We start from the raw sequence: 24,037 nt of genomic DNA, 5'->3' as shown, positions 1-24,037 counted from the left end.
GTGAGAATGAACCAAACCTACGGTTATCTTTGGCTCAGCTCCTCTCACTCAGAGCCAGCATCTCATTTCTGACCCAGCTCCCTGCTTCTACTCTGTATGCCTCCACTTACTGCCCACCAGAGCCAATCATTATCTTTCTGGGGCACTGCATGTCTCGCCTGAAAACTTCAGGAGCCTCTAACTCTGCTCTTGCCCCCTTCTGATCTCTCTCCTTCCTGCAGCCAGAATGATCTTCTGACATAAGTGCACATTTCATAGAGTGTCTCAGTGGCTCCTGCCTCATTTCCAGCCCCTCCTGGGATGCAGCCGAAACACCTCTGCACAGCATGAAAGGTCCAGTGAGCTTTCCTGTCCAAGTCAGCTGCTTCTTTTGCCACAGGTGTCCTGAGGGTCTCCTTGCTCCCTTAGGCTCCAGGCTTGCGTTATTCCCTCCATTGGGAAGGCTCCTCCCCACCTTGTCCACCTTTAAGATCATTTTTCCAAGTCACATTCCCTGAGGGGTCTTTCTGACTTTTGTACGCAGTTTCTGGGTTTCTACTACACCCACCAGTTGTGACAGTTTATGTTTCAGAAGCCCCCACCACACCTTGCTCCTCGGGCCAATAATCCCAGCTATAGACTGACATACTGTGGGCACATTTCAAATGTGAGCCAAATTTGTCAGAGGAACACTACCGTTTTATTTCACAGATGAAGAAACTCTCTTATCTCGGTGCTATTAAAATTGTCATCTCTTATCCTTTCCTTTCTCTCCATGCTGTTGGCAGCTACCTGAGCCAGGGTCTCGTCTCTTCATGCCCAGATTATGGCCTTGGTTGGCCATCAAAGGCATGTGCTTTTCATGAGGATGGTCAGCATCAAGCAGTCACCTTATCATTTTTTTCTGAATCAAAGAGTCTAGCACAGTGCTGGTTTTATATATATTCCACAAAATTATACCCTACTCCAAAAAGGTTTTAAGAGAATGAGGTAGTCCTTGTCAATTCAGCTTAGTGGATAGAGCATCAGCCCATGGACTGAAGGGTCCTGGGTCCCATTCCAATCAAGGGCACATACCTTGGTTGTAGGCTCAATTCCCAGCCCTGGTTGGGGCATGTGTGGGAGGCAACCAATTGATGTTTCTCTTTGTGTGTCCCTCCCCATCCCTTCCACTCTCCCTAAGAATCAATGGAAAAATATGCTCAGGTGAGAATTAACAAAAAAACAAAACAGAAAATCCAGAAATTGACACAAGCCATTATGCTCAATTAATATTTGACAAAGGAGGCAAGAACATACAATGGAGTCAAGACAGTCTCTTCAATAAATGGTGTTGAAAATATTGGACATATACATGCAAAAAAAATGAGGTAAGACTGAAAGAAAAGTGAAATAAAATTAAGATAGGCAAGACACCTTAAAAATATCTATTTTCAATTTACCAACTACCAGGTATTTATTAAGCACCTACTATGTTCCAAGCATCATGCAAGCCACTGGATATACCAAGTTAAAACTCAGTCCCTTCCTCAAGAAGCTTTCTCTTTCAATATCATGGCTGACATGTACACATAAGGAACTATTTGACATTGAAATTGGGACTCAAAAGAACTGTTGGCCCAGAAAGGAACTCACTACAGACTGATTCATTAGCCTCTCAACATAACCATTATGGCTTGTCTCAGTTTAGGTTCTTACAAGGGTATTTCTTGGGTCATATGATCTCACACATCTAGAGGAAATAATGAACAACATAAACTGATGAACAAAAACAGACACAGAGAAAGAGAAGCAGCGATAAGACTCTCAAACCTCAGAGGGAAAGTAGGGGAGGGTGGGGGTAAGGGGGAGAGATCAACCAAAGGACTTGTGTGCACGCATATGGGTCTAGCCAGTGGCCATGGACAACAGTGGGGTGGGGGCATATGTAGGGAGGGTTTTGGGATGGGAATGGGGGGATGAGGACAATTGTGTGATACCATAATCAATAATTTTTTTTAAAAAAAAGAAGCTTTCTCTTCCTTCCCCAGTTTGCTGGAGCCACAGAATAAGAGCACCAAGCAGCTTTCTTCCTTTAGGAAACATCATTTATGTTTAAACATATATCCATGTATCTATGTCTATACATCTACATTATACAAAATAAGGGGTGAAATAGAAAGGGCGGGTTCCTGGAGGTCCTTACTAAATTACTTGCTTAACCATTTTTGTTTCTCTCCTCTTTGTTGCTGTCATCTGAGATTTCTGTGCCTTTTTATTGTTTCTTTTTTTGGTGTTGTTGGTCTTTGTCGTTATTAATCTGATGTTTCTAAAAACTATTCAGGGACTTCTTCCATCCTGGTCTCCGGGCTGGTGAAACAAGGTTTCCCTTCACAAGGCACTGCCTCATGCTTCCAGCTCTGCCCAATGCATCACCCTGTCACAGAAACCCTTCCAGGGCCCATTTGGAAATAGATTGATTACTTTGAACATGAATGGTGTGTCTTGAGAAAAAAAAAACAAATGAATCAAATGGGAAAATGAATGATCATCATAAAATTTACCTTACCAGCTGGAGACATGACATATTCATGAGTTCCTTGGAGACAATCTTTTTATAAGAATTCACTATTAAAGAAAGTCTGCAGTTAAGTGGAATCAGAGTTCAGCTTAAAAGTATTTAAATCTGAATGGAAAACACCCTCTGAAAGAAAAAGTCTAGAAGTAGAATTTTTTATTTCGTGTGAAGGACAGTTAGAGTGATGGTGGGCTTGTTGCACGCATCTCCTCTTGGGCCTTCTAAAGTCTCTGGGGTGTGTTTAATGGGACTGGACATCCACAAAAGGTTCTGTTCAGTCCCACTGACATTTATTGGGCACCCATTTGGTGTAAGGCATTGTGACACCCTGTGGGGGTATAAGGACAAACAAGATAATATCTTTAATTCAATTCACTGAGAAAAATAGATGTCTAAGTAAATAAAGGAAAGGTTTTGTTTGGGGTTTTCTGGTAATCAATTAAAACTTGCACAACCAGAAGTGTCACTATCACTAAGTATAGTAGGGGATCACAGATCATGACCACATGATTTACAGTTGAGATGCCCATGAAATGAGAGAAATTGGGGTGCCCTGTTGTAGGAGCTTCTTCATGTCATAGCATCAGAAGAAAGTGACTGACAGGTGTGTGTTTGTCAGCTGCTGGGACCTACTTCTCCATGTTGAGTATGTCCTAGGTTCTAAACACGAGCAAGGGGAAGTCTGAATCATCCCATTAGCAACCATATTCAGCTGTATTGACCATCCTATATTCTAATTAGTGGCCATCCTGGGAAGCTAATAACCACATAGGATGTTGTGTTTTTAATGTGAAAATATTGCAAAGCCATCAACTGAATAAAAAATTAATTTGTAAAATGCAACAGATTCCTCTGTGGTTACTACCTATGTAAAGCTTTGGGTTCTCAGGTATGAAGTGAATGTTTGAAGTGGATTTTCCCCAAAGTCGCACAGAGCTGAGTGTGAGCTGGAGGTAGATTTCTCCTACCAACTTGGAGGAAATGTGAAGAAGTCATGAAAAATCTCAGGCCCATTGAGCCAAGTTTGGTATAGAATAAAATCTTAAAGGAATAAAATATTTTCATCATCTTTTGTCTGATTCCAGGCTGGGTGGCACGGGGGGGGGGGGCGGGGGGGGGGCAGGAAGAGGTGGTAAGGAGCTAAAGTAGTTGCATTTCTCTGTATTCATTTATGTATAAGGAGAGAGTGCAATTAAAGAAAGTATGAGGAAATTCTAATATAGGCAGATTTTGCCTTACAAATAAATACTAGTAGTATTTCTGTGGCCTCAAAAATAATTTACAGATTAAAACCAGAATTTAAACGCTTAAAAGTATTTATATCGCACCATTCATCTTCAAAAGGTGTATATTAATTTCTGATCACTTGGGAAAATGGCACCAATTTTAGATAAGTATGAAAAATAAAGGCAATTGATAATTATATTTTTTCATGTTTAGTAGTCTATATTATTAAAAATTAAATAAAGGTCTTTTGGAGATATTAAATTTCTTGCTTCTATTTTTTTATCAGATTTTTTAAACACCAAAATTACACAATTTGGGGTTGGAGAAAACAAAACCTCTCTCTATGCATTATACACCTAGCAAATGTGTGCACATGGTCACCTGAGTACAGCAGGCTTCGTCCAATCTGGTTCGGGACAGTTGATAGGCAGTCATGGATGTTGATAGATGGGTGTTCCGGAGTGCAGCCCGATTGTGGTTTCTTAAACATGCCACGTCCTGGGGTGAGAAGGGCTCTTTAGTGAAATGAAATACTACTCTGTCACCATTTCCGTACTCACAATTCAATCATGGCAAATCCTTCCCCTGTGCTGCCACTGAAATCATTATATTCAGAATTAAACATGGTGTAACAGAGCAGGCGACAATACCCTGAGGTGCTATTGATATGTCAGGTCTCACATCAATAATCAGCTTTCCCATACGGTGAATATGAAAAGGCCTGCAGATGTGAATTCTTTTTTCTCCCTTTGGAATAAGTGTAATCACCGCCTGTCCCTGATTCGCTTCCATATGCCGGTTTGGTGCCATGTGCCTGACCTGTCATTGGTGCTGCTCCCCCTTCTCCCTCCAGTCACTAGCATCACTCCAGAAACCTTCCCAGCTCAGCTCCCTTGGAGCCCTGAGACCCTCTGTGCAGGTCTGCTTTCTCACCACCAGTCAGTAAGCCCTTGGATCCAAACTTTTTTCTGACGTACACATCTGCTATCCACCATCGTGTATCCTCTCATTCTCCTCTTGCCTCATATCCCTTCAGTTTTTCCCACGTTCTTTTCCTCTTGGCTTCCTTCATCTTCCTAATCCCTCCAGCACCCTCCCCCTCACCTTTGTGGAAATAGTTTGATGCTGAGGAAGGAGAACAGCTTTCACAGTGCAGAGATCTTGGTCCAAGTCCTGCCCCTACTCTCCCTGTAACATGATGTCCTGCATGTGACAATCTCGTGGAGCTTCAGATTCCCACCTGTGAAAATTCCCACATAGGATTGCTTTAGGGACCTAAGGAAACAAACCTTTATTCCTGTCCCTTTATTTCCATCTCCATGTAAAAGGCCTTGACAGCTTTTACACCAATTAAATTGAATATTTTACCAATGTATAGTGGAACAAGGCTGAGGAATTTAACTCACAGGCTTTACGGAAACTAAATGTTGACCTAATAATAGTGCAGATGTTTGTTGTTGGTTTAATAACAAATTTTTCTTTGGAAGGAAAAACTAGGTGATGATATTTTCTTCTGAGTCTTAGACTTCTGTGTCTATAATAAATCATCCCAGTAAACTGTAAAATTTTCTAAGGCAAAGTGGGCAAAGTTTTATGGTAAGGGCCACATACTAAATATACTAAATACGAATAGGCATAGCAGCCCATATAGTCTCTGTGACAGCTACTCAACTCTGCTGCTGTAGCACAATAATACACAAATGAATGAGCTATGTCCCAATAAAACTTTATTCACACAAACAGGTGGCAAGCTACTTTTGGCCCCTGGACTCTGGTTAACCAGTTCCTGCTCTGGGGCATGAATGGAGATTACAGTGACAATAAATGATTAACAAAATCAGAAATTATCAGTGAGGTACAGGATTCTTTTGTGATAATTCTGGAATCATTAAGGCTTTTGGTTAATGAACATCATCGTGTGTGTGTGTGTGTGTACATGGGTGTGTATGTGTGTGTGGTCTATATAAGTTCTCCTGACAGAAATATTTACTATATATCCCAAAATCTGCTCCAGACTTTGGGATGTATAGTAAACAGGCCTTTGAAAGCATATTTGGCCTCTATAGATTTGTTGGAAGTTGGTGAACCCATTCTGGCTTTTGGAACTTTTGGAGCAGAGAGAACAGGGATAACTGCCATTCATTGAGCTGCCATTCTCATCACAAACTATGACCAGAATTCTCCACATTTTAAGTGAAGGTTCAATTGAGAGAGGATGAGTGCTTAGCCCACACCCACACTTAGGTCATAGGCTGCTTTCCCCGTGGCCACAGCAGTCCCCTCAACAAAAGTGACTGCCTTTCCCTGAGACACCCACCTTTCTCCAGATTTAAAACCAGAGCAGGTAAAATGGTCTCTTCTTCCTTCTACTTTTACTTTTTAGGAGATGTTTCAAACACCAAACAATAAATACATCCTGAGTCACCCCATACTGTGTGCTAGGCATAAAGCTTTCATTATATTATACTAGAGGCCTGGTGTATGAAATTCGTGCACTGGAGGCAGAGTTCTTCAGCCCAGCCTGCACCTTCTCCAATCTGGAATCCCTCTCACAATCTGGGACTGCTGACTCCCAAGTGCTCGCCTGCCTGCCTGCCTGATTGCCCCTAACTGCTTCTTGCCTGCTAGCCTGGTCACCCCCTAACCACTCCCCTGCCAGCCTGATCAATGCCTAACTGCTCCCCTGCCAGCCCAATTGCCCCCAACTGCCCTCCCCTGCCAGCTTGGTTGCTCCCAATGGCCCTCTCCTGCTCGCCTGGTCACCCCTAACTGCTCTCCTCTGCAGGCCTGGTCCCCATCAACTGCCCACCCCTGCTGGCCATCTTGTGACCACATGGGGATGGTGATCTTGTGTGAGGATCTGATGGTCAATTTGCATATTACCTCTTTATTATATAGGATTTTATTTTTAATATATTTTTATTGGTTTTAGAAAGGAAGGGAGAGGGGGAGAGAGATAGAAACATCAATGATGAGAAAGAATTATCGATTGGCTGCCTCCTGCATGCCCCAGACTGGATATGGAGTCCACAATCCAGGCATGTGCCCTGACCAGGAATCAAACCCAGGATCCTTCAGTCAGCAGGCCAATGCTCTATCCACTGAACCATGCCAGTCAGGCCTTCCATCATATTTTAAAATTTCTTTTCTTTCCATTTCTAGAACTAAACTGCAAAGAGACAAGAAAATGAAAGCTCAGACAATTAAGAAATTTGCATAAAACATCACCAATAACTAACTGTTAAGCCATAACTTGAACACAGTTCTCACGAACTGCAAAGCGTTCTCTATACATACAACTGCTGTGGAGCAATGGCTAACACCGCAGGCTCTCAAGCCATACTGACTGGGTTCAAATCTCAATTCCACTACTTACTAGCTGCTCCACCTTTAACAGCCCTGTGTCTTAGTTTTCTATTTTATCAAACTAGAATGATATGTCCCCCACAAATGCAGTTTGTACTAAGTAATGAAGCAGTAAGGGGCACATAATAAACAGCCTGAGGACTGGCTCTTTCTATGATCACAGCATTCTCTCATTCATGCTGTGTCCCTAGCACTTAGAATAGCTCATAGCACATACTGTAGTGGGCAATATTGTTGTTTAAATGAAAATTGTTCAAATAAACTATTCTTTGAATTAGGTCATGTCTGGGTTCAAAGACAACTTTTTTTTTGTATCGTGTGAATTTGATAGGTCAAATTTAATATGAGTCTTTGAAGTCATCATTTGAAATGTAGTAATGGAAACTAGTAATTGTAATGTTCCCAACAAAAGTGGATGTTAATACAAAGGTGATGCTGAGGATCATAGTACATAGCACACGGCACATTCACATATGTTCTAGTTCTTTGCTATTCCCGAAGGAGTGTCCTTATGTAATTCATTCTAAAATTTCCTTCATCCTTCTTTTTTTCTTTTTCTTTTCTTTTTCTTTTTTTTAAGATCTAGGTCTGTCATTATCACATAGATTTTTATCTCTAAAAGTTTATTTGTACTAAATTTGTGTCCTACTTAATACTGTGTATTTTAAATCCAAGCTAGTACTTTGTGACAACAGCTGCTGGGAGCTGCTTAATAAATGAATTATGGTCCTATTCAGCTGGCAAGATTGCCTTTGATGCCTGCATTTCAACAATGATGGGGGTCCAGAGGGCAACATTGCCTCCAGAGGGAAGGGGGCCCTCAGCCCCCAGTGGACCATACACAGAAAGGAGCACACTCAGGAAATATGGGGGCGCAAGTGCATTTGGAACAATCAGCTTTTTCAGGTAGAATTTCATGCAGGCTTCTTAGAAGCTGAGACCTGTAGCCCCAAGGACACCATCTAGACACTGTCGCTTCTTGGCAGAAAACCATTTTTAAAGCTTTATCAGATTTATAATAACATTCATTCTGAGTGGTGATTAACTGATATCCCTAACACAGCAAAGCACTGGGGTTCTAATCTTTCTCCCTGTCTTACACTGTGTAAATTATTTTCATTAAGATTAAGTATCTCACTAGAGTAACTTATGCAACCACTGCCTCAGCAGGCTCTATCCCAACAGTACATGGATCAAAGAATATTTAAAGACCTCAGCAATTGCAGATGCTAACCCAAAGCATCATTTTTGTTTGTTTTAATGTAGGATCCTCTACATGTTTTGTTTAAAACAAAGTGAATATGTATTGCTCTTGAAGTTTCTTCTGTTTACAATCAAAATGATGTATACACTTAGTCTAATATGTATTTTCTTCAAGTAAAGAAGAATCAAATATGGAATATATTTTGGAATAAGTATAACTGAAAATTTTGCCTCAGTTTAAATTATTGGTGCATTTTCTTACCTTATAAACTAAACTGTAAGTTAAAGAATATTGAATTTCTACATACAATGAAACTTTGATTTTTCAGGAGCCCATTGGTAAAATATTGTTATGAGATTAACATATGAAATAAGAATTTGGTCCTACATAGAGTAATAAAGATAAAAAAAAAGATTTATTTTGAGATAGTTTATATGTAAAGTATGATGATGAGTCTGGAAACATGGTAAAATATAACAACATTTAATATTCTATTGAAATAACAGCTAAAAAGTTGTTATGCATGATAAATTATGTACTATGAATCTTATTTGTATTATTCTATTTAATTCTTAGATAGTATTATTACCCTCATTTGCTGATGAAGGGAAAGAATAAAAGAGGGATATTTAAAGGTCAGGTAATTTGCCTGCAAGGCTAGGAAAAATTGCAGAGCCAAGATTCAAAACTAGATAATTTGCCTCAGAAACTTGAATTCTAGCCTATGATACAAGCCTACATCGTTAATAAGACTGGCAATAAACACATGTTTTGGTTGTGTATGAAATGGTTGCATATGACAACCTATACATATAATTCTATTATAGGTAACAAACAAATAATACAATTGCATACAGAATAGAAATAAAAATAAAACATTTGCCTTATGTCCTTAAAAAATTCTAACTTTTTAGAGGGCAGAATTTCAGGGAATGATAACTTCTCAGTACTCTATAAACTCCATTTTTGTTTTTGCATTCTAGATTAGTATTTCTGTATCTTATTAATCAACCAATTAAAATTCCTATACATATTGTTATTTCTTTTTAGCTAGACATGACAAATCTGAGCCTCAAGAAGTTAAGAAAATTGAGTACCATCATGTAGCTAGTTGGGAGTAGAAATGATATTTAACCCAATTCTTACGACTTCAAGTGTAATACAGCAAATTATTGTCCACCTTCTTCGGTAAGGTGGCAGAGGGAGCACAAAATTGGTTTGTGAAATATACTGAGCACTACATTTGTTCTTTCTTCGCATAGGGCGCTACCCTCAGGAGAACAAGGGAACCTACATTCCAGTTCCTGTCGTTCCTGAGCTGCGAAGTGGGAAATGGGGGGCCAAAGTCATCAGCAGAGATGACAGATCTGTCCGGCTGTCCATCCAGTCTTCCCCTGAGTGCATTGTGGGGAAATTCCGCATGTACGTTGCCGTCTGGACGCCCTATGGTATACTCCGCACCGGCCGGAACCCAGAAACCGACACCTACATTCTCTTCAATCCTTGGTGTGCAGGTAAAGGGCAGACGTCTGTTTTTCTAAAAACAATTCCTATAGTTACGATGTTTCTCTTTTTTGAAATTGTAGCAGAATTATTGTGGAAGACATATTTCTTTTCTACATACATTTCCCCCACACACGATTAAAAGACAGAAAAAAATGAGAATTTTGTCCTTAAAGTATATGAGAACAAAACCTGTATACATAACATTTATGCTGCTACACATTTATTCCAGGTAAAACAAAAGATTGCCTAAAGTTGCACAATTAGTTAATTGTTGAATTATATTTTTATGGCATGGTCTTTGTGTTTGTGATTGCTCTGTGAACAAAATAGACTTATAAAACCTGATTTTCAAAACTATTAAAATCCATAATCTGGATTTAGAAAAATACAATAAAATTGTTCCTGTCTATAGTGGAACTAATTTCACTATCTATAATAATTCAAGAATAGAAAGGTCTAGGTGATCCTATAAGTTTGTTTATATGCATAGTGGATGCAAATTTCATAAGCCAAAAGTCTGGATGTGTAAACATATAACTTTATTTTAATGGAACACAACTTAATCTTTGCTGCTTTTTTTATTCTTCTTTCTGTCGGCTGCAGTTTAAACTAGTTTTACTTAAAGAAACTGAACCAAGTTCAAGAATTTATCAATTCAGTTTAAAAACTCAGTTCTACACAATATGTTCTCCCCATCCCCATGTCTATCCTTCTGCCTCCACACTGGCATGGACTGATTTTAGTTCCAGAGGCAGCAGCATGATGGAAAGAAACCACTTTTAGATCTTGAGAAATAAGCAATGAAACATGTAAAATCTGACATAGCGTGGGAGACTTCTCACATCATCTGCCCCACATGCATTTCTCTTTAAAATCTTCCAAAATGACTTAAAGGTATTGCTAATTTTGAATGGCTCTTGTTTGTGAGAGGTGCATTTGAATCAAGGTTGATCTGGACATAGACAATAAGTGAAGAACAATGTTTTCTACTTTATGTAACATTAACCTGGATCCTACTGACCTTTTCTTTGAATTATCTATTTCACAAATGTTGGTAGATGGCACTGAGCTAATTCACTAGTATAATCCCCACCCACCACCCCTATTATCTTGTACCAAATAGCCTATCTGTGTGGCAGATGTTTAAGGGTGATGGTAACGTGTTAACTGGGCCATGTGCAGTTCAAAGGTGCACTCCTGCTTACAGTCATCTTGTTAACCAGATAGAAGGTGTTCTGCAACTGAGTGAATGCTATGTTACTTACAGGGATGGAAAAGACTGAGGCATAGAGACAAACTAAGATTTTGAAAATATCAAGTTAGGGGTAACTTTAGATACCAAACAGAAACTACATTGGTAGCACTGGAGTGGAGGAGAAGATGGATTGGAGATCTACTTTGGACTTAGAACAGAAAGTGCAGAGAGATTACATGGGAGGTGAAGAAGAGGTGGAGTCAATAATTACTCCATGTAGTCCAGCTGGCATGGCTCAGTGGTTGAACATTGACCCGTGAACCCAGAGGTCATGGTTAGATTGCTCATCAGGGCACATGCCTGGGTTGCAGGCTTGATCCCATTGTTGGGCATGCAGGAGGCAGCTGATTAATGATTCTCTCTCATCTTTGATGTTTCGATCCCTCTCTCTCTCCCTCTTCCCTTCTCTATGAAATCTATAAAATATATTTAAAACAAAGAATTACTCGATGTATCTGGTTTAACCAACTGGCTTGCCATTTTCAGAACTGCAATCAGAAGAACATGCTGTCACAGAGGCAGTTACATTGGTTTATTCAAGAAGGCAGCAATCAGCTCCTTGAAGAGCTGCTGATGAGTTGAATGATAAGGAAAGACAGTGGTCATGTGTTTGGAAAATATACAAGAAACTAGGGAACAAAAAAAGATAGTTTTATTAGAGAAAGAAGCCAGAGAAGTGGGCTTGGGCTACAGGTGAGGAAGTGGAGATAACAGGCATTGCCATTTCAGTCAGGAAGACTTTCTGTGACACCAAGATGCTGATATGAGCATCAAAGGAGAATTTTTTAAAACAGGAGAGAGTAGGCATAATCTTATGGCGATAGAGACAAGCCTGGAAAAGGGCTCACTGCCAAGAGAGAGGGTAATGGCTCAAATCCTTGGATGCACATTGGAATGACCTGGGCAGCTTTGAAAATTACTGATGCCTCAGTCTCCCATTCAAACATCCTGAGGTAACTTGTCTGGAGTGCAGCATTGGCCTTGGGGACCTTAAAAAGCGTTTCAGGGGATCCTTTGAGCCAAGGTTGAGAATCCCTGACTTTCCAGAGTGGAATCCTTGAGGGGGATGGATGTAGGGAACAGAGAACTGAAGGGCTTGACAGATGGAGCTGTCCACCCTACATTGTGACAGGAATAAAACAGAAGGTGGGCGAAAGCATGGGTTTCTAGAATTAAGGAGGAGGATGACGTTGTTGCCACTTTGTGATTCTCTTTTGCTCAGTGAAGTGTAAAGCAAAGTTATCTGTGGAGAATGAGAAGCAAGGAAAGAGTAATAGAGGCTTAAACATGAGTCGGAGTGGGACGTGGTGGGTCCTCTCTGTTCCCCAGAACACAGGGACACTACTGCAATCTCCTCCAGCCCCCGAATCCCTTGGCCTGTGAAAGTACAAACATTTCTGCAAATCCCTTTATTAAATTAGGGGGTTTCTGTCCTTAATTCCATCTCCACCTCCAGGAATCCTATTTCTCCCAGTGCTGACACCAATGATGCCTCAAAAACAACAATGCTCCTCCAAAAAACATTCCACGAAGCATTCAAAATGTTTAGAAATTAGTTGCAATTTGATGTGGAGGGTGAGAGGTGGGAAAATTTACTCTGGTTCTGAAACTTGATATATATCAGAATCACCTGGAGGGCTTGTTAAAACTGATTTTTGAGCAGCATCCCAAGGTTGAGCAGATCTGGGGTGGGGCTTGAGAATTTGCATTTGTAACCAGTTCCCTGGAGATGCTAGTGCTGCTAGCCAGGGACCACACTTATAGAACCACTGGCTCATGTAATAACCATCAATCAATAAATACAAAATTCAGGAGTGTATTTTTTTTTTACTCTTAAAATTGTGTTGACTCCTCCCTACACCTAACCCCAAGCTCTCCCTATCTCACTGCCTCTTTGTTTGCCCTTTCTGTTCTTCCTTGTTCTCCGAAAGTCTCTCCCATCCTCTCTTCAAAGAAAACTCTTTGTTTTCTCATGCAGAGCAGTTCAGCAACCTTTTTTATTTTGTTGTTTGTGCTCCTCCAATAGTCAGGTTTTTAGGGACTCCATATTTTTTGAAGACCATTCCATCATTCCAGAAAAATTCTGGTGTCAGCTTTTAAGATAATAACTTTTTATTTTTTTAATCTATTTTATTGATTTTTTACAGAGAGGAAGAGAGAGGGATAGAGAGTTAGAAACATCAATGAGAGAGAAACATCAATCAGCTGCCTCCTGCACCCCTCACTGGGGAAGTGCCCGCAACCAAGGTACATGCCCTTGACCAGAATTGAACCCAGGACCTTTCAGTCTGTAGGCTGATGCTCTATCCACTGACCCAAACCAGTTTTGAATAAGATAATAACCTTTTATATTCCAATGTCAATATTCACTGATATCTCCCAGGGAATGTTAATGAAATGAGAGAAAGAAGCCCTCTTCTCATTTAACTTATTGTGTGATTTCCCAGCCTAATACAAACTGAGGCATAACCCAAAAAAGGGGATCTGTGTCATGAACCCCAGACACACTCAAATACTTGGTTGCCTGACAAATGCAGTTTGTGCTTGCATATGCTAATTCATAACAAGGGACTCTTGAAGATATGGTCTGACAATTGGAAAGTAGATAAAAAGAGAGGGGTTTGGCCATTAGCCAGGTGGGAAAGATAACAGAAGAGAAAATCAGAAACTGTCAAAAGAGAGCAACATGAGCATGATGCTGAAAACAGCACACTCATTGCGGAAGTGGCATCCAAGGTGGCTTAGGACACTGGATTGAAATTGTAGGGGCATGTACAGTACTTATTAATAAAGGCATGCTCAGCTGTCTTCCAATGGGCCCTTCAGCTTTCTTTGCATTCATAGGCGATCTATTCTTAATCACTAAATCATTAATGGGGATCAATAGCAATCCCACACTAGTGAGGGCAGGAGGGATGCAGGGAGAATTATTGGCTAGATTTTTTAATTTAATAGCACCAAATGGGCTTCAGATCAATTCCAGGAGGGAGCCCTTCTCCAAGAGGTTGGAAAGAGAACTGTACCCACAAAGGTAGCAGGAGTGAGTCGACAGTTTTGTGAATTCTGATTATTCAGAAACTCTGTATTATTGAATGTATTTTACTACTTAAACACACAGTGTTCCAGATTGGTAGTTTAGCCTTAGTGCCAGAGAGTATGTTCTGAAATATTTAGTTGCCCCATACCTGTGCTCTATCCTTCATCCAGGCCAGTATTTCATTGGTGGAGCATCATTTATTATTATGGAATATTTCTTTTCTTGGCGACTTGTTTCCTCCCATATTTTCTATCATTGATTTTATTTACCTCAATCAGCCTTGTATATAGCTCCTATCACAGTACCTAGGACATGCTTAATGTTTAATGTATATTTGCCTCATTGATTTAATAATTCCAAATAAATGCTTTTAGGTTCACACCACCTACCATCACAGGTAAATTGTAAATGTAATCTCACACTGAACCATCTTGAAAAATGTCACAAAAAAAACTATATAGTGTACGTGGGAGTGTGTTTGTGGGAACATGTGTGTATGGATTTTTCTGTCTCAGCATCTGACACCAAATTAGCACTTGGTATTTCTACTTATGGATTCCATGTGATTATTTTGTAATTTCCTTGAAACCTAGAAATCAATTACATTTAATGTAAATAAATCAATAATGTTCTAAGTATCTGGGTGCTTTTAATAGGTAGTAATAAATATGACCAGTTTTTATTTTATTATGAAATTCATCCTTATACTATTTTCTTTGTAACTATATATGTCTTTTATATCCTTCAGTACAGAATGAAGTAATCACCAAGACTGATATTTCTCAGGGTAACAATGACCTGAAATTTTTATCTTGGAAACCCTTGTACCCAGATCAAAATTCCTACCCTCAGACTAGAGCCATTCATCCATTCAATCTATACATATTGAGAGTAAGTCTTCCCCATGCTGCCTCCAGTCCCATGACAACATAATTACCCATGGGTAGTACAACAGTATTATTTATTTACTCACAAATAGGAAAGTTTAATGCTATATTAGACACTGGGCATATGGAAGTGAAATAGACAATAGTTGCCTTCAGAAAGCTTCTACAAAGGTTTCACAAATGGGAAAAGCACTAAAATAAATCATGGCACAATAAGAACATATAATAAGGGCATCTGGTTTAGTTGGGGAGAGAGGAGACCTCTCCAGCCCCTAGAATAGTGCTTGCATGCAATAGCAATTAAACAGTCATTTTAGTGAATTTTTATGATGTTTTAATAAAGCTTATGTAAAACTTTAAGCCCTTGCTTATTCAAATATTCTACTGAATAAAAGTTCATATATCACTCTTATCTGTGTCAGACTCATTAGAGGCTTATTCATCATTTTTTTTACAATAAGTATCATTCACTGTGGTATTGCAATCCACAGGGACCCTAAACAACATAAAGTAAACATTCTCTTAAATGGCATACAGGTGATCCCAGAATAAGGTCAAATCAAATTAACCTGCCAATTCATGTGTTTTTACAATTCTTTGTATGTGTAATTATTGGTGCCCTGAGTGGGCGTCTATTAATACTGGGGTTCTTGTCCCAGCATTACGAAGAGTTCAGCAATCTGGAGAAAGGAGCTGCATGTAGATTCAGAAAGAGTCCAAGGATGAAAGATAGTTTTGAAAGGCATTGGGGGTCAAAGGAGCTTCAGCTAAAAGAGCTAAAAACCACCTCTTGATGCAGGATCCCTTGCTATTTATTAACACAAATTGTCCTAAGGCAAAGTGGAGATAATACATTTCAAAGGGTGGGGCTTCAAAAGGGTAGGGTTTACAGAAGCATTGTCAGATTGGGGAATAGCCTTCAGTTGTTCAGGTGTTTGGCCAACTGGAGGCAATAAGATGCCCTGAGCTGTCTGGCAGCAAACAATTCTATTCAGATTTGGGGGAGATGCATTTTAGCCATTCCAACAGGTAATTACATTATGTGGCTCAGCCCTGGTTGAGTCCAAGTTTCATCAACCTGTTGATGCAACTTTTGTAATTATGATATGCTGGAATTGGCTCCCGGCATGTAATATTTTTATACTCCTCAAAGAATGCTCCTAGCCAGGAGCTCCCTGCATTGTATGTTTTGGAAAGCAGGATCCTTCTCTCATTCAGCTTAGCATGGTGTTAGGCACAGAGTGAATGTTCAATGAATGTTTACCTAATTGAATTGATGACCAGTAGTCTGACAGGCAGGGAGAAGATTATTAGCCTCATATTTCAAGAGAAAAAACAGACTTGTGGTGTTATATAAATTTCTCAAGGTCATATAGAAAATTAAGAAACAAGCTACAATTGAAACGTGAATTCCTGGTTTGGTAAGGATAAGCTCTTTTTTATTTATTTTTAACCAGAACATTAGTATTCTGTCTTGTGTAATATGATAAACAAGAAGTAAATGCCTGCCAGGAAGCTTCTATAATGTTTGAATCAACATTGGAAAGGCCTGCCATTAAAAATAAAGAAAAATAAATCCAGGTTGATAACTATAAGAGCAAACAAAAGTTTTCTTTTTTAAAAAAAACGTAAGTGCCAACAAGGGCACAGGCTCCCTTTGGGTTCACATGCTGAGGAAAGAATCTCTGACACTGTTCTCTGTGGAGTTGCTTCATGAATAATTGTCTGCCTTCGGAAGATATTGGAGTATACGGAAAAATCCTTAAACGGCAAAACAAACAAATCAAACAAACTTCTCAAGCTGATCTGAGCTGTAATGTAATGCAAAGTATTTGCCTGTGTTTTATGGATTTGTGTCATTTGAGTTAATAGGAACAAAGGCAAGCCTCTAGAATGTATTGAACCATTTTAGGAAGATAGTGGCTTTGGAACCTTCCAGAAAGAAAGGAAGCACAACCAGCTGGTGTGGCTCAGTGGTTGAGTATCTGTCTATGAACCAGGAGGTCACAGTTTGATTCCTGGTCAGGGCACATGCCCAAGTTGCAGGCACAATCCCCAATGTGGGGCATGCAGGAGGTGGCTGATCAGTGATTCTCTCTCATCATTGAAGTGTATATCTCACTCTCCTTTTCTCTCTCTGAAATCACACACACACACACACACACACACATACACACACACACACACACACACACACACTTAAAAAGCACAGATTCTGGAAATGCCATTTCTTATATGCTCTGTAGACAATAATTTATTCCTAACATGCCTACAGAACACAGCCTGCTGGAGTCCCCAGTACTTCTGATTTACTTTGATATGGACAAACATATCATGATGACACCAATCTGGGATCACATTTGCTTTGCAGATGGAGTCGCTCCCTCAAAGAGTGATTGCATTCACCCAGCATAAGTCTTCCCTCTGTCTCTAGTGATGTTCAGCTTTTATATAAAAGGGAGGAGAGTAGAAGCTACTCCTAATACCCTCACTCAAAATTTCTCCCATCACTAAAATGATGACACATTTTGCCTTTTTGAAGGGTCCAAACCATCATTCCTTCCAAAGGATGAGATACAAATCCAGACTCGGAAGTAAACCATCAGGCAGCCTTTGCAGAGATTACTTGCATGGTGGCATTTCTGGCCACTATAGTTTCCTTTGATCCCTGAGTTCACTCTGCTAGGCTAGACTTCATTGACTTTGAGATGGGACTTACTTTAAATTTAAATGTAAATAAGCAAAAAAAATTTTTTTTCAGCCCAGGTGATGATGACTAACCCTTTCTCCCAAAGACCTTATACAGATATTAAAATCAATAGGCTTAGCATTCATTTTTACATATTTGTTATAAATTCTTACTTTCTCTAGGTGTGGAGGCAAGAGGTAATTTCCAAGGTTACCTGAAATCAATCCTACTGAGTCATAAAATTTTTCAGCCCATAATGCTCTTTTCAAAACTACCTCATATTCCCACCAGAGGAGCAGTAAAATGAATGAGATCATTCTTTACTATTTGCCTCGTTAGTCATCTGGAAGAGTGGATATTTACAAGGAATATTGAAGGTCTGCTCTGTCTGGTGGCAGAGCTGCTGGGCACAGTTGATGGGGGCGCCGTGCCACATTCACCAAAGACGCCAGGCAGGCCCTCTTTTCCTGTTGAGTTTTATGCTGTTGATTGTTTACAAGGGGTCACTGAGGATTAATAAGTTGTCCGTAGGTCAAGGTGCTGCCACTCCAACTCCATGAGCTATCTAGACCTAGTTTCTCCTATCAGTTCTCAACCACTGCATTATATATACACACACGCACATGTACACACACACACACACACACACACACACTCACTCACTCACACACCTGCCTTCTAACACTTCAAAGTGCTGGTTCTACAACACTGAACTCTTGGTCAGTTTGTTTTTCCTCTTAGTAGTACCCTCAATTTTACTAAGTGAAAAATAAACTTCCCCCTGGAACTATAAAACCCCACCACGCCTCTAACACTAACCAATTTTAAAAAAACAAACCAACAACACCAAAACAAAAAGCCAAAAACAAAAGTCTCCAGAGGCAGATGATTAAGTTTTCCTATTTTTGTTAGCCTATCAAACATAGGGGGGGGAGGTTTGGAGTTTCTATAGTGATGTGTTTGTTTGTTTTTATCCAAGCTTTGGACAACTATATTTTAAAGTGACAGATCTGAGTAAAAAACATGAAATAAAGCAGTACTTTCCACTCTCAATCTTCTTTTAAAGTCATAAATAAATTTAAAATTAAAATCAAGTCTTCCCATTTGACTTCCTTGCCTTGGTGAGGATTCATGATTATGCCGCCCATTCTCCGGGAAGATTTAACTCTGCTGCTAGAAGGAAAGGAGTTGCCTGGTCCTGAGTTACAGAACTCCCTGCGGCTCATAGAGCGCCACCTGAATTTATGACTCCCCATCAACAGTAACCAAAACCCAAAGGCAAATCCTTCATTTTCTTGGACTTGTCTCTCTTACTCTACAAACTCAAGACATCCATCCCCCTCTCATTTTCTCAGTAGGAGCTCTGTGTTGGGTGGTGGGGATACACTGAACTGATTCCTGGGACTCAAGAGTCATAGTCCACATGTACTGGTATTAGTAGTCAGAGCCTGGCTTCATGTTTTACTAGCACTGTGGCCTTGGGAAAGTTACTCTACTTTTCTCTTCCTCAGTTTCCTCATCTGTAAAATGGGGATTAGATAATATCTTTCTCTCAGGGCTGTTGTGTGTTTCAACAAGTTTATTTGTTTTTGTACTGCACTTAGAAAGTTTTTGGCACATAGCAAATACTGAATACATGCTTTTTCAATAAAAAATTAAATTTTACAGAGCAACCTCCTTCTAGTGGCATGGATGCTACCACAGCATCCATAGGACACTAAGGGAACAAGGCTTAATGCAGCCTATGCTGATAAGAAATGGGCAGAGGGAGACTTAAAGAAGGAGAAAAAATTATGATTATACTAGAGGCCCAGTGCATAAAATTCGTGCACTCAGCAGGGTCCTTCAGCCTGGCCTGTGCCCTATCATAGTGTGGGAGCCTTGAGGAATGTCCAGTTGATCCCATGGGGAATGGGCCTAAGCCATCAGTTGGACATCATTAGCACTGTCAGGGAGGCAGGAGAGGCTTCTGCCACAGCTGCTGTGGTCACCAGCTGTGAACCTGGCTTCTGGCTGAGTCGTGCTCCCCCTGTGGGAGTGCACTGATCACCAGGTGGCAGTTTTTGCATTGAGTGTCTTCCCCCTGGTGGTCAGTGAATGTCATAGTGACCGGTTGTTCCACCATTCAGTCAATTTGCATTACTAGCCTTTTATTATATAGGATGATGATACTTAATAAGGACATTAATAATAAAAGCGTATGACCAGCCCTAACTGGTTTGGCTCAGTGGCTGGAGCATCAGCTTGCGGACTGAAGGGTCCCAGGTTCGATTCCAGTCAAGCTGAAAGGCATTTGAGAACCAAGATTTGACTATAATTATTGCTAATGTCATTTTCAAATGCAAAAGAAAAAGAAAAAAAAAACAAAGTAAGCCTGATACAATCTGACCAAACACATATCAATTTACAGTTTCAAGATTTTACAAAACACCTGCATTTACACAATAGTCTCCAGACAGCATTTTAAAACAAAAGTTTTAATTTATCCTGATATGCTGTAAGTTAAAAAATTATACTATTTAAACAATTATTTAGTGTTTTATTTATTAAGTTTGTTTATTCAATAAATTTTTCAAAAGAGCACACATGTAAGATGGTGAGAGGAAGTGCAAGCACACAGATAACTTACAGAAAAGGTGGTGGCTCGGGAGGATCAGCAATCATGTGAACCTCAGCAACGCAAAACTCTCCAACAATAAAAATCAATCTTCTTAGAGTCAATTATCAAGGATTTTAAAGAAAAACTCCATTTTGTAGTTAAATCCTTTAACACTTTTATTCTGATTTAAAATTAATCCAGCTGTCAGTCTGCAGCTGCAGTACTAAGTATCATATTGTGCATGAACATCATTAGAAAAAGAATGTCTTCTTCAGGTTAAAAAAACTTTTTTTAAATAAAAGAAGTAAGGAAAAGTAGTACTAAATCTAGGATGATTCGCAAAGGACTATTATATAACAAATGCCTTAAATTTAGTATGCAAGGTTTAAATTTTCATTTCTTTGATTTCATTTATGTATATCTTTTATCCTGAAAATCTTGGTCTTTAATGTCATTAAGCTGGTTGCTTATGTTATATTAGTTTTAAAAATATTAATATTAAATTATTACTAACTAGTGGCCTGGTGCATAAAATTCATGCACGGGGGGGGGGGGGGGGGGGGGGCGGGGCCCTCAGCCCAGTCTGCACTCTCTCCAATCAGAAACCCCTTGGGGGATGTCCCTGGGATCAGGCCTAAACCAGCAGACAGACATCCCTCTCACAATCTGGGACCACTGGCTCCTAACCGCTCACCTGCCTGCTTTCTTGATCGCCCCTGTTTCTGCCTGCCTACTTGATTGCCCTAACCTCTCTGCCTGCCTGCCTGCCTAATAGCACCTAACTGTCTCTGCCTGCCTGCCTGATCGCCCCTAACTGCCCTTCCCTTGCTGGCCTGATCTCACCCCCAACTGCTCTCCCCTGCCAGCCTGATCATTCCTAACTGCCTCTGACTGCCTAATCACCCCTAACTGTCCTCCCCTGCTGGCCAATTTGGTTTTTATTGGTCAGTTTCTATGCCAGTCAGCATCAAAAGTTCCACCTCCTAGGCAGCCACTGGCTCCTCACAGTTCACCCATATTTGGTTCTGATTGGTCAGTTTCTATGCCAGTCAGCATCTCTAGGCCTATCTCTGGGCCTGATCAAAGAGGCAAGGCTGATCAGCAGCCCCCATGGAGGCCCAGAGAGAAACAGAGGCACAGCTGCTGGCAAAGCCTAGAGAGAAAGAGAGAGGCAACTGCTGATCAACAGCTGCCAAGGAGGCTGTGGATCAGACCCTGCCTCTCTCTTCGGGCCTCTCTCTGGGCCTAATCTGCAACCTCCTCAGCAGTCAGTGCTGGGTCACTGTGCCCACACTGACTGTAGGACTGACTTTCAGTCAGTTGAGCCTTTGGTCGTTTTGTATGTTACAGACCCTGGGTTTTTATATATTAGGATACTATGATTACTAAAATAGCTTGCTCTCTTTTATTTCTTTTGTTTGGTTATTTTGCAGTTTTTCTTGTTCTTTTGTTATATTCTACAGGGAGTGTACAGTGAAATTGCTCTGTTTTAAAATAACTTGAAGTAATTATCTGTGGTTAAGCCACCAACCTATTACACAGTCATGTTCATGTTTCATTTTGGTGTCATTTATTTAGGAAAATGCTCATGTCATTCTTTCTTTGTTTCCACCCTTAATGTATATCTAATTTTCTGTAATTTCAAGGAATCTGCAGGAATAACAGAGGTAGATAAGTGTATCAAAATTTTATCTTTACAAAATTATATCAATTTTTAATTATTTTTACATAATTATATATATTTTATACATAACTTTGTGTTTCACATTTAAGCTTTCACTTGCTACCTGTGTAGTTCCATTGTCTTCAAACATTTTTCCAAAGAATATTGTAATGGTTCATACTATTCTATTTTGTGAACAAGTAATTTATTTGGGAGCATTTCAGATTTCCCCCCAATTTTTCACTATTATAAGTAGTGCTCTGATGAACAAACTCTATAAATACATTTTTATGTATTATTTCTAAGGATTAGATAAATTCATTACTCTGAATCAAAGACCACATATATATTTTCAAGGCTAAATTTTAAAAATTTAGAAAAAATAAAACAAAAAAATATTACAATCTCATCAGTAGATTAATGATTCACCACACAATTGGTATTGAGTATTAAGCTTAAATGCATAAATAAATTAATATATATGCATAAATTTATTTCCTTTTAAAGTTTTGAGTTCTTCAAATACTGCTTAGTTAAAATTGTTTTTATGAATATATGTCATATTTTTTCTTCTGTGAAATGCTTTCCTTTTGCTGACCTATTTTTAAACACTTTAAGATTTGTTGTTGTTAATCCTCACCCCACGATATTTTTCCACTGATTTTTTTAAATTTTTTTAAAATATATTTTATTGATTTTTTTACAGAAAGGAAGGGAGAGTGATAGAGAGCTAGAAACGTCAGTGAGAGAGAAACATCGACCAGCTGCCTCTTGCACACCCCTCACCTGGGATGTGCCCGCAACCAATGTAAATGCCCTTGACCGGAATCGAACCTGGGACCTTTCAGTCCGCAGACCGACGCTCTACCACTGAGCCAAACCGGTTTCGGCTCCACTGATTTTTTAGAGAGAGTGGAAGGAAGGGGGAGAGACAGACAGAGAGAAATAAAGATGTGAAAGAGACATATTGATTGGTTGCCACACTTGTCCTAACTGGGGTCAGGGATCGAGCCTGCAACTGAGGTGTGTGCCCTTGACTAGAATCAAACCCATGACCCTTCAATCCACTAGTTAATGCTCTGACCACTGAGACAAACCAGCTAGAACAACACTTTATGATTTTTTAATGATTTTTGTATTTGCATCTTTGTCAATCAGCCCATTTATTAACTTATTATAATTTTTTACATATAAGGGAATTTTACTACCATTTCCTATTGCTGCAAATGTTTTCCTAATTTGCTATATACTTTAAATTTTACTATATATGAAAATCAAGTTTTATATTTATATTAAATAAAATGCATTAATTTTTCTCTTTGATTTTTTTCTGTTATTTTTGTTTAGCTAAAACTTTTTCATCTAGAGACTAAATATTCACCTTTGTTTTATTTGAGATTTCTTATGCTTTCTATTTTTAAATTTAGATTTAAATTAATTTTCAGTTTATTTTTATGTACAGAAAATTTACTTTTCCCAAGCAACCAATATTCTCAGCTGAATTTAATACTCATTCCCTTTGATTTGCAATAGTATCTTTATTATATATTAATTTCACAGATATATATATATATATATATATATATATATATATATATGTGTGTGTGTGTGTGTGTGTGTGTGTGTGTGTGTGTGAAATATATGTTGTAACATTTCTTTCTAGGCTATCCATTTTGACTCATATCTTTTTATACCAATTTAAATATTTGTAGCTCTATAATCCAATCTGCCATTAATATCTTAAAGGATAAGTCCATAAACATCTCATATTATAAGGAAAACAGGTTACAATTTTCCTAAATGACATTTCTCAACCTCAGTTGTCTTATGAGGAAATTTTTATCTCAACAACAGGCATTTGAAACCCAATTGGCTAAAATATTTATTATTACAGTAATCCCAACAGTTAAATCACTTTTACAAAAGAATAAAAACAAGAGTAGCCTTTTCTTATCAAGATGCTTGATAGCATCTGGCAAGTGCCATGTACGTGTGAACGGTCAATGCCATCTCTCTTATACCCTCACGTTATTTTCTTTTCAAATGAAAGTCTTCTTTCATGCTTTTC

The 24,037-nt window shown here is 39.2% G+C and overlaps 1 protein-coding gene across 3 annotated transcripts in view; it reads left to right on the top strand.

Annotated features, from left to right (window-relative positions):
• F13A1 (coagulation factor XIII A chain) overlaps positions 1-24,037 on the top strand; it is a 167,393-nt gene that overhangs the window by 48,438 nt on the left and 94,918 nt on the right. For all 3 annotated transcript variants that reach the window (XM_084873186.1, XM_084873185.1, XM_084873187.1), the window contains one exon: positions 9,596-9,847. In XM_084873186.1, coding sequence (XP_084729312.1) covers positions 9,596-9,847 — 252 coding nt within the window. The remainder of the gene's footprint in view (positions 1-9,595; positions 9,848-24,037) is intronic.

This window comes from Pipistrellus hanaki, assembly GCF_964339955.1.
Source record: "Pipistrellus hanaki genome assembly, chromosome: 2".
NCBI classification, from domain to species: domain Eukaryota; kingdom Metazoa; phylum Chordata; class Mammalia; order Chiroptera; family Vespertilionidae; genus Pipistrellus; species Pipistrellus hanaki.
Note: the sequence above shows the minus strand (reverse complement) of the source record. Positions and strands in the feature narration are given on the sequence as shown.